At 43.6% G+C, this 16,611-nt stretch overlaps 1 protein-coding gene across 5 annotated transcripts in view; it reads left to right on the top strand.

Moving 5' to 3' along the window:
- CORO2B (coronin 2B) overlaps positions 1 to 16,611 on the top strand; it is a 125,330-nt gene that overhangs the window by 65,535 nt on the left and 43,184 nt on the right. For all 5 annotated transcript variants that reach the window (XR_010921272.1, XM_067555505.1, XM_067555502.1 and 2 more), the window contains one exon: positions 1,829 to 2,029. Coding sequence is in view for 4 of the 5 variants with exons in the window: in XM_067555505.1 (XP_067411606.1) it covers positions 1,829 to 2,029 (201 nt within the window). In the remaining variant the exon portion in view is untranslated. The remainder of the gene's footprint in view (positions 1 to 1,828; positions 2,030 to 16,611) is intronic.

Raw genomic sequence — 16,611 nt, 5'->3', positions numbered from 1 at the left:
GAATGAAAGATTCCAATTGGCTGAGCTTCAGCATTGCATGTTTCAAATAGTCCTCAGTAAGGAATGTACCCCCAAAAGAGTTTGGGGGGCTGAACTGGTGGGAGGAGCGTTATTAGCTATTAAAACTGAGTATTGAAAATGTATGTCCAGTGTTGGCACTTGGAGACAGATGCACTGTGCATGTTTCTCTGTTTAAGTGCACACTTAAATTCATCTGTCAGTAGATGCCAGTCAGCCTTGGAGAACATCAGCTGCTTTGAGTCCCTAAATTAAAAATTGTCAGTGTGTGACAGAGGTTTAAGTGCTTAAGCCATTTTACAACAGCATACGTGCTCATGCTTTCCTAAACGTTTAAAATGCCTTAACTCCTTATAGTGTAAGGTTTTATTGTAGTGTCAGCACTTGTGCTACCATAAGGACTTTTTCTTTAATAAACTTCGGGAAATAACCATGCACACACATCCTACTAATGTAACAATGTTTGCACAGGTTGGACCATATTTTGTTTTTCTTCTTTTGAGCGTATCACAAACTCTAAACAACAGCGGGAACAAGCAAAAATGAGTGCACAATTGCACTGGTTTGCATCTGAACACATTTAGCATGATTGTATGCACTCTTTTGGAAACTCTGTATGCAAATAGGCCTCTGGAATCTTCTCATTTGTGCACACAGTTATAGCATCTATGTGGGTGACAGAGGTAAATGTTCCAACAATGCTAATGTGGTTGTGTTGCTTGTATGTAAAGAAGTATTGCTATACATTCCAGTTAGAAAAGTTACTTTTTAAAACCTGCTGTTGAACATAATACAGGGGACTAGTTAGAAATTCTCTTCCCCGCCCCCTAGTTTGTTCACTTTGTACACTTAACAGTACTTTAAATATAGTCAGCTTAAATTTCCCTGTATAGTCAGTTGTATCTTTCACACAAATGGGAAGAGAAACAATTTTTTTTAAATGGGGAAAAAAGGACTAATATTAAAATTGATAAGACAACCCAGGGACAGGTGATGGTGTACCTGGAAACTTCCTTTAACTCTTTTTTTATCCTAGACAGAGTAGATTTCAAGAGCCTGGCATCTTTAATTCTATGTTATAGATCCCTATCTTGCAGTTCTTCAGTATACCAAATGCCCATTGACTTCTAGATGTGTTAACTTTTGTACAAGGAATACGTATTTTGAAAGTATGAGATGGCTGTTCATAGTTTCACTGAACATTTTGAGGAGAGAGACTATATAAATGTAAAACTATTGTATCTGTGTTCAGGCTTTGGTGAATTGCAGCTCTTTTTTTTTTTTAAGTGATGTCATTAGCTTGGGAATAGTTCTCTGTACATTTACAAAGAGTAGGCGAATGAGACAGCTCGTTAGCACAAAGTATAGCTCGCCTGCTGGTTAGCTACCCAGCCTTCTTTTAATCTTCAGATGACAATCCAAATGTTCCAGGCTTTGCTTTCCTTTTTAAAAAAAAAAGAAATCTTTGGAACAATTTCTCAACCACCCTTGAAAGTTCTTTTCCTAGATCTCTCTAGAAGGAGAGAGAGAAATTTCCCGACTACAAATCTAGATTTACGTTTTTGCCCTTCATATAGAGATGCATCTGAACTGTAAAATTCACCAGAGGATCTGAATCTGTCTAGAATGTTTGCTTATTTGTAACCAGGGTCTGGCTTTAGACACTTTATCTCCTAAAGACAAGGAGGGGGGACTACTCGGTGTTTTTTTCCATGCAGGTTAAATGAAGACGTCACTGGTGGTGGTGGTTATCTCCTTTCCTCATGAAGACTTGGACTGTTTTAAAAATCTCCCTATGTTTGCTCCACAGATGTCATGGCGTCCACAGTATCGCAGTTCAAAGTTTCGAAATGTCTATGGGAAAGTGGCAAACCGAGAGCACTGCTTTGATGGGATTCCAATTACCAAGAATGTTCATGACAACCACTTCTGTGCTGTTAATGCCAAGTTCCTTGCCATAGTAACGGAGAGTGCTGGCGGAGGGTCCTTTCTTGTCATTCCGCTGGAACAAGTAAGTAATTTTTCCTTAACAAACCTGAATGCAGTTCAGTGGTAATCTTAAAACACAGCTGTTAAAACATACGTTCTGTCCCAGGAATCTCTTTAGTGCCATTGTGACATGCTGAAATCTCTGGTATTTTTTTCGTCTTAATTGTGGCTTTCTTGTTTAAGGAAGTGAGACTTTAAAGCTGGTTTAATGAATTGTATCTTTCTTCTAGATCTTTTAGGGATAAATAAAACATTTGTATGCAAACAGGTCTTCGCAATAATGGCCCTTTGTATCTTTTAGTCCATATCTGCATTAAGATTGAAATGCTGAGGTCTTCATCAAGTGTGACTTAGTCCTTACTAATAACTGGCAAATAACCCACTGAAGCAGATAGGAGATTGCCTCCGTAATAACCCAATGGATTTAGCCCACAGATCTGCTGCCAGTGCTGCTACATAGGAGACACCCCAGGAAATGTCTCTCCAAAATCACAAAGGTCAATTGTCTCTCGGCTGAGTTGTGCCCAGCAATGTGAAGTGGTGTATGTAATGTTAGCCACTGGAGTTGGTGGCTACTGACCCATGTCATGCCACAGGTACGCTGTTGACTTTTGTCACCTTGACCCAGATCATGTGACTGGGTCCAGGAAGTCATGTCGTTTCTTACCATCACTGTTGAGTTAACCTCTTTTTTGGTATTTGGGGCAGATACTTATCCAAGCTGCTCTTTTTTCAGACCTGCAGTCCGTTAACCCCATGTGTCCTACAGCTGCAGTGTCTTTTCTAAAGGCTCCATGGGCCATATCTGGCACACTGAGAAGTGCATAGATGCCCCATAGGGCAGTACCTTGTTATAGAGACTCTGTCGTGCTTCCAAACTCAATAGGTTTCTTCGGATGTGCAGTGGGCTTCTGCTCCAAGTTTAAACACCAGAGACGTAACCAGAACTGATTTTTTGGCGGGGCCTGTGGTTGACACAGTTGGGCACGAGCGTTGTGTCACAAGCGAAACAGAGGCTGATAAAAACATTAGATGAATTGCTTAAAATCTGATTGGGTGGGCCTGCTTTCAAAGTTTTCAAAGGCTCACCCGTAGGTACACCACTGTTAGATTAAGACTGATCCATGTTTAAGAGGTACATTATATCTTTACTCCTTGTCCTCTTCGCTATCAAATTCAAACAATAAAGCCTTTCACTGGGATTCCGTAAATGACATTTCTGAAAATTTTAAATTGGTGCCATGGACCACAGCTGGCCAATAGGATGGGCATCAATCTCATTTGTCTCTTCCATGGACAAAACTGAGGCTCCATTTCACAATCTAAAGGATCCCAACTCCACACTGACTCAGGTCCTATTCAGACAAGGTTGAATCCGACCTTCGTATAAGATATAATGGAAAGCAGAAATTGACCCAGAGTCTCTGTAGTGAAGACTTTGGGATTACAGGTTTGAGTCTTCCTTTGGACTCTCTTTAGATCTGGCACAGGGTCTTGTTGACTCAACTACTTGGCTTTAGTATTCCTGCTGCTGAATCTTCGCAGCATAGCCTGGTGGAGAGATTACCATGCCATTATAACACTCTGTCTGTCATCCTCCCAATGTCTTCTGTTCGCCTTCTCCAATCTGTTCCAAGGTCTGCTTGTCACTTTCACATCACACTGGTGATGCCTTTATTATGTGCTCTGACAGCTCCCACTTAAACTGAGGATTTATTTTAATTTTTTATCACCTAGGTTTAGAATCTTATGAGCAATCAATCCGCAGGGAATATGTATAGTGCACAGTGTTTGAATGTTCAGTTTATGGTGATCTGATGTATAATGTGGCCTCTCTTGGTCCCGACCTACCCATTACTCGTGTAAGCTTTGTCCTTTGTTTGGCGGCACTCGTCTTGTAATGCCTGACAAGCTATGGCTTGTCTTAAAAGCAAATCCAATCCATGCTTTTGTTTTCCCCTTAATTTTATTGCTATGCTGTCTATATCTGTCTGTTATCTATGTAAAGAACTTTTTTATGCATGAAGAGTGGCACCTACATTTAATAAATAATAAACCTATTGGAGTATTCACCTTTTTTTTGCAGATAACCTTGCACTTTAACTTCTCCCCTGAGACTTTCTTCAGCTGTTCACATGCATTTGGAAATAAACCCATAAATCTAGTTCATACAATTTTAAACTCCTGGCAGTTCAGCAGATTTTACAGAAATGGACCAGTGGGAATATACTATGTTGTGTAAAAAGTAATATCTGTCAGCAGTGGTCTTTCATGGTTGAACGCCAATTGCTGTGGCTGACTCACTGCTTTCAGCCTTTGCTGTGTCTCTTTGAAGAATTTATTGCATGGCTGCAACTGTGCAGATAAACGCACTAAATGCTACCTTTGGTTGGAAGGCAGTGTCTTACACTTTTTGCATGTGCAACATTGACATATAGTAGTTTGCTTGTGATATGAACAGCCCAACTTTCATCTACAGAGAAGAGACTTAGTAAATCTTACACTTTATTCTTGTTTGCGTTGCTTCCATCAGAATCATATGTCAACCTAATATACTCTGGGCTAAATCAGGTGCCCTGGGGAAAGAGACTTGGTAACATTCTTACCAGCGCATCTCAGCCTCACAGGGGCATGGTACTCTGGCTGGAGGAATGGTTAGGTGCCCGGCCATGCTTTCATCTCCAGCACACGCAGACCAAGAATGCATGTTGTTCTTTTCTAAGGAATGACAACGGGCCTGTTGCTGCCCAGTCTGACTTGCATCCTATCCTGCATCATTAGGTTCTTAGGACAAACGCTGCCGGCACCCTGTTCTGCTTTCCTCTCCACAACACCTAGTGCAGCTTCCACTGGAGAGGCAGGACTTTGCCTTTAATATCAGTTAACAGACTTGTGACAAATTGAACTGAAATGCAAAATAAGGTGTGGGGGGGAGGGGGGGGAGAGGGTTTCTATACATAATGTACTCTTTTAAAATAGCCATTCTATAATGCCTATAGTTCTGACAAAGTCAAAAGATTCATTATACAGAAACCCTACAGGATTTTCACTGCGTGGTCAATAAGCTTCAGGCTGGACAGGTTCCAAAATCTACTTGTCCTTGTAACTGAGTGCAGATCAAGATCATGAACACTGACTGAACACCTCCTTAGCGTGGTTGTTTTACGCAAAGAGCTACTTTCAGTCTTGGAGTATTAACTCCGTTGCCATCAATAAAGCTGTACCCATTTTACCCCAACTTTCAGCTGGTCCCGAGTATTTGAGGATGATTCGATTAAATAAACTGGGTAAAGGTTTCTGGGTTTTGGCGTAACAAACATAGCACTCAGACTTACATCTAGCTGGGTATATTGTACAAGTATAGAAAGCTTCCTCTCCAGCCATCCATTGGGATGTAATCTTACCTGAATATTGCTGCCAGCAGTAAAAACAGATCACATCTGAACTCTTGTGTTACTGCTTTCCTAAGCCTACCAGTCCATTTTTTTAAAAATATTTTTTCCACTAAACTTTCAAGGTCTCTTCTAAATTTGTCTTTAATTTCTTGAGTAGAATCAATTGCAGATGGCAGGAACTGTAATCAGCATTTTAATTACAATACACAGCTTGAGTCTTATTAATATTCTAAATACAAGTAGCTTTAGCTAACCAGTGTCAAGAGATGGAGATTAATGTATTTTTTCCCTGTCCTATTCAGTGTTTCAGCCTTTGAATCTTTTTAGCCTATAATTCCTGGAGTACAGGTTGGCATATTCATAGTGTTGAGCAGTTGTAAACTTGTAGCTGCTAACCCTTTGGTGCCAGCAGGTCACCTTTTATTCCGGTAAATCCATCATGGGTTCAGTGGATTAGGAACAGATAGTACACTAAATTTGTTGCAGTTGATATCTGGAGGAATCGTCACCAAAAATGTAGAAGTCCCCATGAACATTGAGTATCAAGACAATCATTTAATGCGTTCTTATCAGAAGAGAGCTTGGCGAAACATGAAAACTGAATATGGACTCCTTGGTGCAATATTGTAATTTCATCATTTTTAAAAATAGAATCTGATTAGTTCATTAAGAGTAAACCAATTTTTTCTGGAAATAAGCAGCCTGCTAATTAATGTGCATCCATATTTAGCAAAACATAATCAAGGTAACCTAGATACTGCAGATCTACTCCAGGATTTAATTTGCTCCTAACTTCTCTTTTCTTTACATTCTTGTTCTCCATTAGAAATTTTTTTTTAAAGCTACAGTACATTTGCATATTTTGGGCCATATGTTCCCATTATTGCATACCAGAAATCATAGCATTGCTATAAAATCTGCCTTCTTGTTCTAAGCATGCGCCAAACCCCCCTAGTTAGTATGCACCAAACCAACGTGAAACACAGAAAAAGTCCAGTGTAGAATATCTGCAAAAGCCTTGCCAACTCCCCAAAGAAGGTGTGGTCAGATACACCAAAGAAATTGGGACAAAGGCAAATCAAAACCAAAGCCCTGAAAAAAAAACAACCACAAATTGTTTATTGAATTTTTTGTTTTGATGAAAAATTGAAATTTTCTAATGGTATTGCGGGGGGGAGGGGACGGGAAAGGAATTCGTCATTAAAAAGAATTTCATGAAACACCATTTTTGACCAGCCTTGTCTTCCCCACAGATTGTGTTCTCTAGCAGTGCAGTAGCCTTGTTTTTAATTCTTCAGTGGGAGGTCCTAGTCATGCCTCCAGGTGCTAAAATCTCAGCCCTAAAAAAAGTCAAAGGGTACTCTTGAAAACTTTGACCTTGACTTCTCCCAGGCTCACACAGAACTAGAAATGGAATGCAGTTCTCACGGCCAATCCAGGGTTTCCCTAATATCCACCTGAAATTACCCTGACCACCTATGAACTATCATAGTTGGCTAGAATTGCTCTTCTGTCATGGTGTGTAGGATAGCACTCTTAGTCGCCCATCCTAATTGGGATTCAACTGCTGCATATTCAGTCAAAAACTGCACTTCAGCTTCTTATTTAGTACAAAATACCTGGCCCCAGATCCCTTCTCTACCTGCAGCCCATTCTATCATCCTCCATCCTCTCACTGGTAATCATCGGTGGTTCTCCATGGCCCCTTTGCTCTTCCATACAAGAAATCACTCTTTCTTCAGAAATCCATCCTTAGGGTCTCCCCCAATCAGTCTCTCAGCTCGCTTCCTGCAACTTGCATTTCAAAAGCTCTGATAAAACGAATCTAACAAATGGCTTCAGGAAACGAAAAGAAGCTAAACTTGTAAAGAGATCCAGACTTCCTTGTCAGATGTTTTCAACCTCAGTAGAGGCCAAGTTCAAAATTTGCGGCTGCCTAAAATAAGAACTCTTACATCCTCTGACTGGGACATATCTAAGAATGGGGGTAGCCTGATAGTTTAACTGTGTGGACTGTCAGGCTAAGGCCTTAGGGGACTCCATAAATAAATTCATGTAGTTTATTTCATGTAGACTAGACAAATCTATTTGAACTCTTGAGTGTTTGTGTCATAAGAATGTGAATGTTTAGCTGCTTCTAGAGGGCTGTTTACATTGGAAAGCAATAATACAGGGTTACATTTTCTTTCTGTAGAGATTTCCTTCCTGTGACCTGTCTTCCCTCCATGGTGCCGTGTCCTTCCATCTGTCTCTTAAACCCAGCCGCTCCCCTTCCACCCCATCCCAGCTCCCATACCCCCAGTTTTTCATCTTCTCACTACACACCTCTCCACATTGCTGCATCATCACACTGATTAGGACTGCAGAGTCTGTAGCATTGTCAACCCTACAGAACTTGCCTGTCCCACTATAAAACTTGTGCTATCATTTTTTTCAGAGTGGATGTGGGAGCGCCCAAGCTCTCTGATGCTAGAGCTAAAATTAAAAGAAAAACTAAGTAGAAAGGCTGTCCACTCATCCACATTATTGTCTAAGCATTGAATAAGATTACAGTTCAAACAAATTCCTTCAGTTAAAGAGGAGAGACGTGGAGAACATGTCTGTGTGTCCTAACTCAGCAAGAGCCCTCTGTCTGTCTCTGTTAGCATGAGCCGAATAAACATGGGCAGACAAAGCTTTGTCATTGTAGCCAGGATCACAGTCAAAATGAATTGGGGTGGGGAACTCTGCAAGTAAATGCCACATGAAAACAATTCAGTAAAACGAGAGTTATTTGCTATCAAAAAGCAATGGGTAGATATGCACTTCGGTTAATTTTCACTTCCAGACAGTCTTTGCAATAAATTGCAGCTTGGACTACAGTCTTGTTAATATGATAGACCTATTTTCTCTGCGCCACAAAGATGCATGCACTGTTAATTCATTTACATCTAGATGTATTCAAGACACTGGCTGCTCTATTTCTATATATATTTAATTTGGAAAGATATTGCACATGTAGATGCATCTTTAACATTTTCAAATAAATTATCTCTTATTAGGTAGCAGTCATATTAAAGTGATGTTAATTACTCCTTTTATTCCAGTGCATGCTAAAATTGTTGAAATCTTTCTTTTAAAAAACACGAAAACAACTCCCTGTTTTCTTGAGCTCACCTTATTTCTCTCTGTTGTGTGACATACTAGCTGGTATTTGTGTGCCACTGCCCTCTGCTGGAATGTCAAACCAATTTGTGTGTTTTTGGGGGGAGCTCATTTACGAGACCTAATCTTTAATACTGCTGGTAGCTAAGGAGATAAGAATCAAGAGTGTTGGCAACATCTGTAGTACTTCGCTGAACTGGGACCCCGGTGTTTTTCTTCTGTCCCTGCTTTTGTTAGAAGAGTGGGGGGGGGGGGAACCTTTGCATTTTCTAGTTAAGGCTAAATAGCAACTTCTGTTTTAACCCCTCTTTTACAGTCCATAGTTTTAGCAAATCTGAGGCAAACTCAGTCTCCAATCAAAGGTGAATAGGTTTAAAATTTGGAGCAAACTGTGATTCAGTCCTTCCCTGTTGCTGTATTCAGTGCAGCCACTCAGATTATTTGCCGGGCTTTCTCTGTCCAGTCTTCCAGCCCCCTCGGTTTGTCTTTGAAGCCTTGAAGAAGCTCCAGTTTTCGGACATCCCCGTGAATTTGCATCACAACAGGGAGCGGAATGCTGTTCACAGCCATTGCTGCAGCAACTCAGGCCAGGTCTACACTACAGACCTGTATCAGTATAACCACATTGCTAAGGGGTGTGAAAAACCCAGACCCCTGAATGACATCGTTATACGGACCTAATCCCAAGTGCAGACAGCGCCATGTCGGCAGCAGAGCTGCTCCCGTCGACAGAGCTACCGCCTCTCGCGGAGGTGGATTAATTACACCAACTGGGGGCGTAGGAGCATCTTCACTTAAGCACTCGAGTGGGGCAACTGCATTGGTGCAGCTGTGCCAATGCAGCGTTTTAAGTGTAGACCTGGCCTTGGTGCCTCTGGTCCGCCATAAGGAAGGACTCATCTTACTTCTGACACTAGCTGTGCAGAGAAAGTCATTTGCAATGCACAGCGAGTTTTTTGTTGGCCCTTTAACACTTGGGAGCTATGTTTCACATTCACGAGCCCCGTCAACTGTCACCTTGCCTTATCAGAGAGACAAGGTGGATGAGGTAATGTTGAGCCAATAAAAAAGATGACCTCACCCACCTTGTCTCTCTACTATCCTGGGATCGACTGCATACAGCCTTGTCTTATTAACTATTTTAATATAAACAGACACAGAGCACTCTTTTAACACCTGAATAGAGAAGGCTTTGGGGAGGGGGCAAGAACCCAACTTTCCTGCATTTGTTAACAAAAATGTTACGTGCAGCCATAGCTCAGCGATAGCTGAACTAAACTTTCTCAGACTTGTCTGGTTTTGTAGATTTCATACAGACCTAAGGCAGGAAATTGGGGTGCACATGCTGAAGTTATAAACAAGAATGCTGATGTATATGCAGAAGTATTTCTTGCGTGGGTTGTTTTTGTTCCACTTAGGTTTTTAAACTCTGAAGAACTTTAGCTTGATCTAAACTTGCAAGGACTGTGACAGTCGACCCAAACCACACAATATATTCTGGGAGGCCCAGATCACTAATGCCAGGAGAAGAAGGAGGTGGTGATAACGAGCTCTTGGAGACACCTGATACGGACAGAAGATGGGCTGCTAGCCAGGCATTTCAGAGCTCTGACCTCTAAAACTGGCTGACCCATGCAAATACTGATCACACATCACAACAGCCATGTGACCAAGGGAAATATCACCATTTGCATCTGCTGACTCATAACTGAGGCTGAGGAAGTCTCAGGGCCAGATTTTTAAAAGTATTCTGGCACCTAAATCGCATTGATTTGGGAGCTAGGTGTCTAAATGGCCCTGAGGGTCTAAGAGCTGGTCTACACTACAAACTTACGTTGGTATAAGTACGTCACTGAGGGGTTCGGAAACTGAGCGATGCGGTTACACTGACCTCACTCCCGGTGTAGACATGCCATGTCAGTAGGAGGGTTCTCCTGTCAACATAGCTACCGCCTCTCAGGGAGGTGGAGTATTGGCGCTGTTGGGAGAGGCTTTCTCATCCCCGGAGGTAGCGTCTTCACGGAGTGCTACAGCGGCGCAGCTGCACCGCAAGTGTAGGCAAGCCCTATGTGTTGCCCAGCAAGTCCCGTTGGAGCTAGAACCGCGGTCTCCCACTCTTACACCGAACCCACTCAATGACCGTGCCCCCCAAGCAAAGAGAGCAAAAAGGAGCAAAACAAATGATTTAAAAAAAAACAAGCTGTGTACAACATGCAAAGTCTTGCATCTGTCCTACCATAAAATCCATCTCAACGGACTATCAAAGTGCATCAGTGACCCATGTAAATACTCAGGAATAAAAAATGTCGAATCCAGGGTGACAGTAATGAAATGCAGCTGATGCTTTGCCCTGCTCTATTCTGCTCCCTATAAAAAGTAACCTAATGTGTGGAGGCAGAAGAATAGAAAATACCTTGCCAGCGACTATTAACTGAAACAGGGAGGTGTTTATATTCTTCTCTGTCTGGGGGCACTTAACTCTTATTAGTAATAATGAGCACTGTACATGCACACAGAGAGGAGACTATACCCTGTATTAACCTCCTTAGAAGGACAGATGGGGAGAATGGAAGCCAGGCATAAAGGGACACTCTGTATTTTTCCCATGGAGAACAGTTGTTTCTAAAAGCTTTTTATGTGAAATTCTGAGGAGTTAGAAATCAAGTCTTCACCAGAGTCCTGTGGCTGTTAGTCACATGGTGTAATGACCACAAGTAATCTGATGGAGTCATGGCACTGAATGGCATTTCTAATGGGTGGGGATGAATTGGCCACGCCAGGCTGAAGTACAACAACATGGTATAGCTGTGGGCATGACATTTCACGGGACTGGCCGGATGATCATCTCAATGGTTCATCTTTTCGCTGCGTTACTGCAGCTAACAATGGATGCTTGTCTTGGCACAGCTGGTCAAGAATAAGCTCCGTCAGTCCTTAGATCTTTTGCAGTTGTGCTTTATATAAATGTAGACAGGCACAGGAGTGTGCGTGCTGGTATTAGCCGTGACTAAACAGCTCAGATGATACGTCGCTCTGTGGGTGCAGCCATGGGACCCAGAGAGGGTAAGATTCTTGCAGAGATTTAGGAAAGGCTTTGTGGAAGAACTGTGTGGCTGATGTATTGCTAGCTCCGTAATAGGGTGGTCTTTTTGTTTCATGAGCTCTTTAAGAAATAGAAGAAGTTTAGTTTATGCTATTGGAAAAATCTTATCTGACAGAACTCTGTAACTCAAGGCAAAGGATTGAGACCATGAAAAGAAAAAGTCTATTAAAGGCAGGAAACTAAAATCCAGAATCTTGTTCAAACCAACAAAAGCAGGGGAAATAAGCCAGGCTGTCTACATTAGACAAACTCCATCCATGCCGTCAGGGAAGCAGTTCAATCAGTGTCAGCAGTGGTAGGGTATCTTGTAGAGACAGGTTCCACCAGTGCTTTAATCACAGTGTTTTAATCACAGGGGTGTTCCACCAGTGTTTTAAGCAGGGGGGTGTTGTCTAGCCCTGCTTTGGACAGCATGGCTAAAACACCAGTGGCTAGTCTCCTCCAGCACTCCCACCAGTTGAGTTGCAACATGTTGGCAATAGGAAAGAAATGTGAGTGGGCAAATCCAGCGTGAACAATGCTGATAGCAGCCCCTTGGGGCAGGGATTGTCAATCATATTTGCACAATGGAACCCAACGTGGTGGTGGTCTTGAGGTACTCACTGTTCCAGTTAAGTGTTTAGTAAGCGGTGCCAATGGCCTAAAGTTTTATCAGACAGTTACAAAGTGCTAGCTAAGCTTCAAGCAATTGTCTGACACTAACATGGACTTTGTGAGCTGCATCAGCCGTGCAAGCAATTAACAGCAAGCTGGAGGATTGTTCTCTGCACAGTGGATTCCTGCAGCACTCCTGGGTCTGTGGCTGTCTGAGTTGTGCGGCGTACACTATCACTGAGGGGGCAAATGTGCATGATCACAATGTGGATGAGGAGCTGCTCACCAGAAATTGGATGGGGAGTCATGTAAACTGAAGTACAGACTCATGAGACAAAGTCTCACATTTAGGCACCAAGAAGAATAATGGGCTTTGTTGGCTGGCTGATTGTAACAGGCAGTGCAAATCTAGGGGGAAGGTGGGGTAATTCTCTTCTGAAATCCACATGTCAATCAGGAAAAGACAAATCCGTGCTGGCTTTGTGCAGAAATGATTGCCATGTCGTCAGCGAGCCTCTCATCCCGGGGTGGCAAGACGGAGAGGCTACTGCACAGTTTCCCTCTTCTGTTCTGCGAGGTGGCTGATAAAGGCAAGGGCTGAACAGAAATGCAGCTATGTTCCTGGTTGTATTTCATGGCTTACAAATTAAAAACAAGGCAAGCTGGGCGTAGAGGGGAGAGCTGAGAGCAGAGTTGGGCTGTAGCAATATCCAGAATCCAAACACTCATGACCTTCAAAAATTGAGTCTTGGCTCCATCTCCAGTTCAAAGACTTCCCAAGGGGGAGTGCAAAGAAGTTGGAAGCAGCTTTGCCCTGGGACCGTGCCTTGTCCTTACAGAGGACAGGTGAAGACGCTGCTTATAAGAATGTGGCACAGAAGATCCCGCTGACGTTGCTCTTGCCTCTGCGCCCAGCTGGGCCAGGCAGTGGGGCCTCTCTGCAGGCAGAAGCAGCTGTGAGCTCAGCTCAGGTTTGCTTGCCTGGCTACAGGGTGATCCTGGAGGAAGCACAGATCTGCAGCAAACCCAGCTGGAGATTAGGAGATAGCAGGGAGACAGACATCACAGCTGACTGTGACAGTCTTCAGTGCAATCCCAGGAGAGTTGAGGAAGTTGTCCAGGAAAATGGAGAAGGGATTTGTGGGGAGGGAGGGATGAAAGAAGATGGGACCTGTAAAGGAAAGTGCCTCCCTCTATTGCCATCCCATACCAGGAGGAACAGACACCAACACAAGATTCAGTACAGCAAGAAGTGGGTAAGCCGTGATGATGGACAAACCCTCAGGAGTCTTGGAGTTCAGCTTACCTGGCCATCTGACCGTTTAAACACTTATCTGAACCAAACCTCTTGAGTCAGGAAAACTTGCCTGGAACCCGCTCAGTCATGCCCAGTTACCAGTGCTTCCTTTGCAGGAATTATAGCTCCTGTGGGAGCCCTGGCCTGTGAGAACACACCTCTTCCAGCCACTTTGTGTCCGCTTTCTGGCCTAATATGTTAGGTGCCCATTCGACCTCCAGGTTTTTCAGCCTGTTCTGGTCTCTTGACATCCCAAACAAAGAAGGGGAAGCCCCAGGGTCACTGGGTTTCCCTTCCATGGGAACTCCGTGCACTAGTGTTTCCTTTGGGTGAAGCTGGATCCAAAGTGGGTTGTTCTTTCACAGCATAGTCATTCAGATATATGCCTTGCTCTGGAATCGGCTCCTATTTAACTGGCATTAATTTGTGTTGCTGTACTGCTTAGGATCCCGAGTCCTTGACCAAGAAGCCTTTGTGTTAGGTGCTGTACAAACACAGAACAGAGAGACAGCCCTGCCCCAAAAACGCTACAACCTAAGTATAACATGAGACAACAGATGGTTACAGACAAGTCAATAGGGAATACGAGGAAACAGTGAAACAATATTGGGCCACATGGCAAGCCGTGGTCCCTGCACAGCAGCAGCTAGGCCATTGTCAAGTTGTTGTGGGGTTTTGGTTTTGTCAGCACCCTCACAAGGGGAGTTTTAAGGAGGATAATGAGGTACTTTGCAGATAAGTTTATCGCGAGCTGCTCCAAAGCTTGAGAGGCATCATGGGCGAAAGCGGGAAGGTGCTTGAAAACGTAACACGTGGGCGAAGGAGTGTGGCATCATGGGCCGACTGGAGGCCAGGAGTCCACATCTCAATACTGAACAAGAGATGCTAGGTTGGGTGGGGATAGGCCATGACAGTGGAGACAAGCAGTATGCTTGATGCAATAAAGGAGGGGGAGCCAGTGGAGGACAGCAGAGGGCTGATGTCTGTGGTCAAAGTGATGGGCTGGACGAATGAAAGGCATTGCAGTGTTCGGATTTTAGTTGAGATAAACTGTGACAGCTGGTGCCATATGCATTTTCCTTGCACGCACTGTATTATGAGCCGTATCAACCAGGTGCCCAGGTACCTGGACTCCCACTCTAGGTGGACGCGGACTCTTCTTCACACACATGCCAGTTGGCACGTGCCTGTGTATAAAGCAGCAGATTATGTGTGTGCATGTAAGTTTGGCATGAACGATCCTGATGATCATCTGTCCCTATCTTCCTTTTAAAAGCTAGAGGAAATGTGCCCTGCTCAAGCCCCTGTGAAACGTAAGTCACTAACTCTCACAACTTTGTCATGAATCTCATGGTATTTGGTATTTTTCTTAAAGCACCAGATCCTGGAGTCCTAGAATTAAGTGAGGATCTTTGCTTCCATTTAAAACAAAAGTTTCTAGCCTTCACGGCTGTGGAGAAAAGATGGGAAACAGGAATCCTCAAGGCTCAAACTAGAGACAAATGTGTAGATCCTCAAACTTCTTTAAAATCGCATGATTTGTGGGGAAGGGTCTACTCATGGCTGTGCGTGTAGGTGTGTGTTAATGTTTGGAGTTGGTAGTACTGAAAACAGTCTAAGTACCTGTGTGCTAAAACCTGCTCAACTCTGCTTGGTTGAGGTGGGATGGGGTGGGGATGATATGGATTTGCAAAGGATGCACAACGATCCATTTGGACTGACAGTGTGAGTGACGCAGGAAGGAGATGGACCAAGAAGGCTGTTTTGAATCTGAAGGAGGTTTAGGCTAGTTTGATTTTCAGGCTGAATTGAGGCTGCTGTCAGAAACTGACACCCTAAAATTCATATTTCATATAGGAAAATTAGTTTTTTCTGGCTCCATCTGAATGCCTCTTAATTTGTAGTGACCTCTTGCTGCATGCCCGAAATGTTATTAGTGAAATAAAACCGCTTGTTAGCCTGCTCCGCTCACTGAAGTCTCAGTGAACCTTTCTGTGCACTTTCCGGTCATTCCTCCATGACTCTGTAAGGTACACCCCCTTATTAACCATTAGTGCCCCAAACACTGTGGTGTGATTAAGAGCCCCTGCACTGGGATGTGTGTGGCTCCTGAGGAACAATGATTGCAATGTCAGGGAATTATGCAGGGTTTGACTTTCAGAAATGTAATAAGGAGCTAGCTAATCCTTCTAGATCCAAAGTGAGTTCAAGGAAACAGGTGTCCAGAAGGGACAGAGAGCTCATGCAGCAACTTACCAGCTGGACCTCAGGGCACTTATGCAAGCGGTTTGGCCACATTCAGCAGGTGTGAGCGCCAGCAGCGGGCCAGGATGCAGCTGCTGGAAAACCTAATCCAGTTCATATCTGGGCCGCACATTTGCCAGGCCCGCCCTCTATGTGGCCATGACTGTTAATTCTCTCTCTCACTTTGTGGGCAAAAGCGAGAAGGTGGAACAAAGGTTGCAGCATAGAGACTTGTCAGTGTTGTGCCATTGGCAGCAAAGAACTATTTAAATTCCTGTTTAGATCAGCTTGGCTGCTCTGAATGGCGTGTCTGAAGGGAGGAAAGGTGTGGCAGACAGGGATTGTAATAGTCTTTCTACAGCCTGCCGGGAAGGTTAAAATATAAAGAGTGTGTCTTAGCTACACTTCTGAACACACAAACAACAGAGTGTAGCTGATGCTTAGCATTAAACCAGACATCATCCATGTCTGCAACAGCTGGGCACCCGGAGAAGTGATCTGTGTGTTTAAGGAAAGCTTGCAGCAGGTCATCTTCTTTTGGCTTGAAACGTCTTTGCAGCAGCTGTTTGCCTTGCACATCCATGGCCTGAAGGATTTTACTTTGTGCTTCTCCGTCTTGCTCAGTCTGGCTGACCAATACGGGACACGCTGCTAGGAATGAGTTTGCCCGAGGATTTTTACTGTGCTATAGGGATGGTTGATTCTGTGATGGGCGCCTCGCAGCTGCCGTAAATAAAACAAGGTCTGGTATTTGAGGTGACATTGCATAGTGCTATAACATGGCTCAATTAGCCTAGCACTTACTCAGCAAATAGTCTTGAGTCCCC

Source organism: Emydura macquarii, unplaced genomic scaffold, assembly GCF_026122565.2.
Source record: "Emydura macquarii macquarii isolate MOO-44397 ecotype Brisbane River unplaced genomic scaffold, CSIRO-AGI_Emac_v2 contig_1644, whole genome shotgun sequence".
Classification (NCBI taxonomy): domain Eukaryota; kingdom Metazoa; phylum Chordata; order Testudines; family Chelidae; genus Emydura; species Emydura macquarii.
Note: the sequence above shows the minus strand (reverse complement) of the source record. Positions and strands in the feature narration are given on the sequence as shown.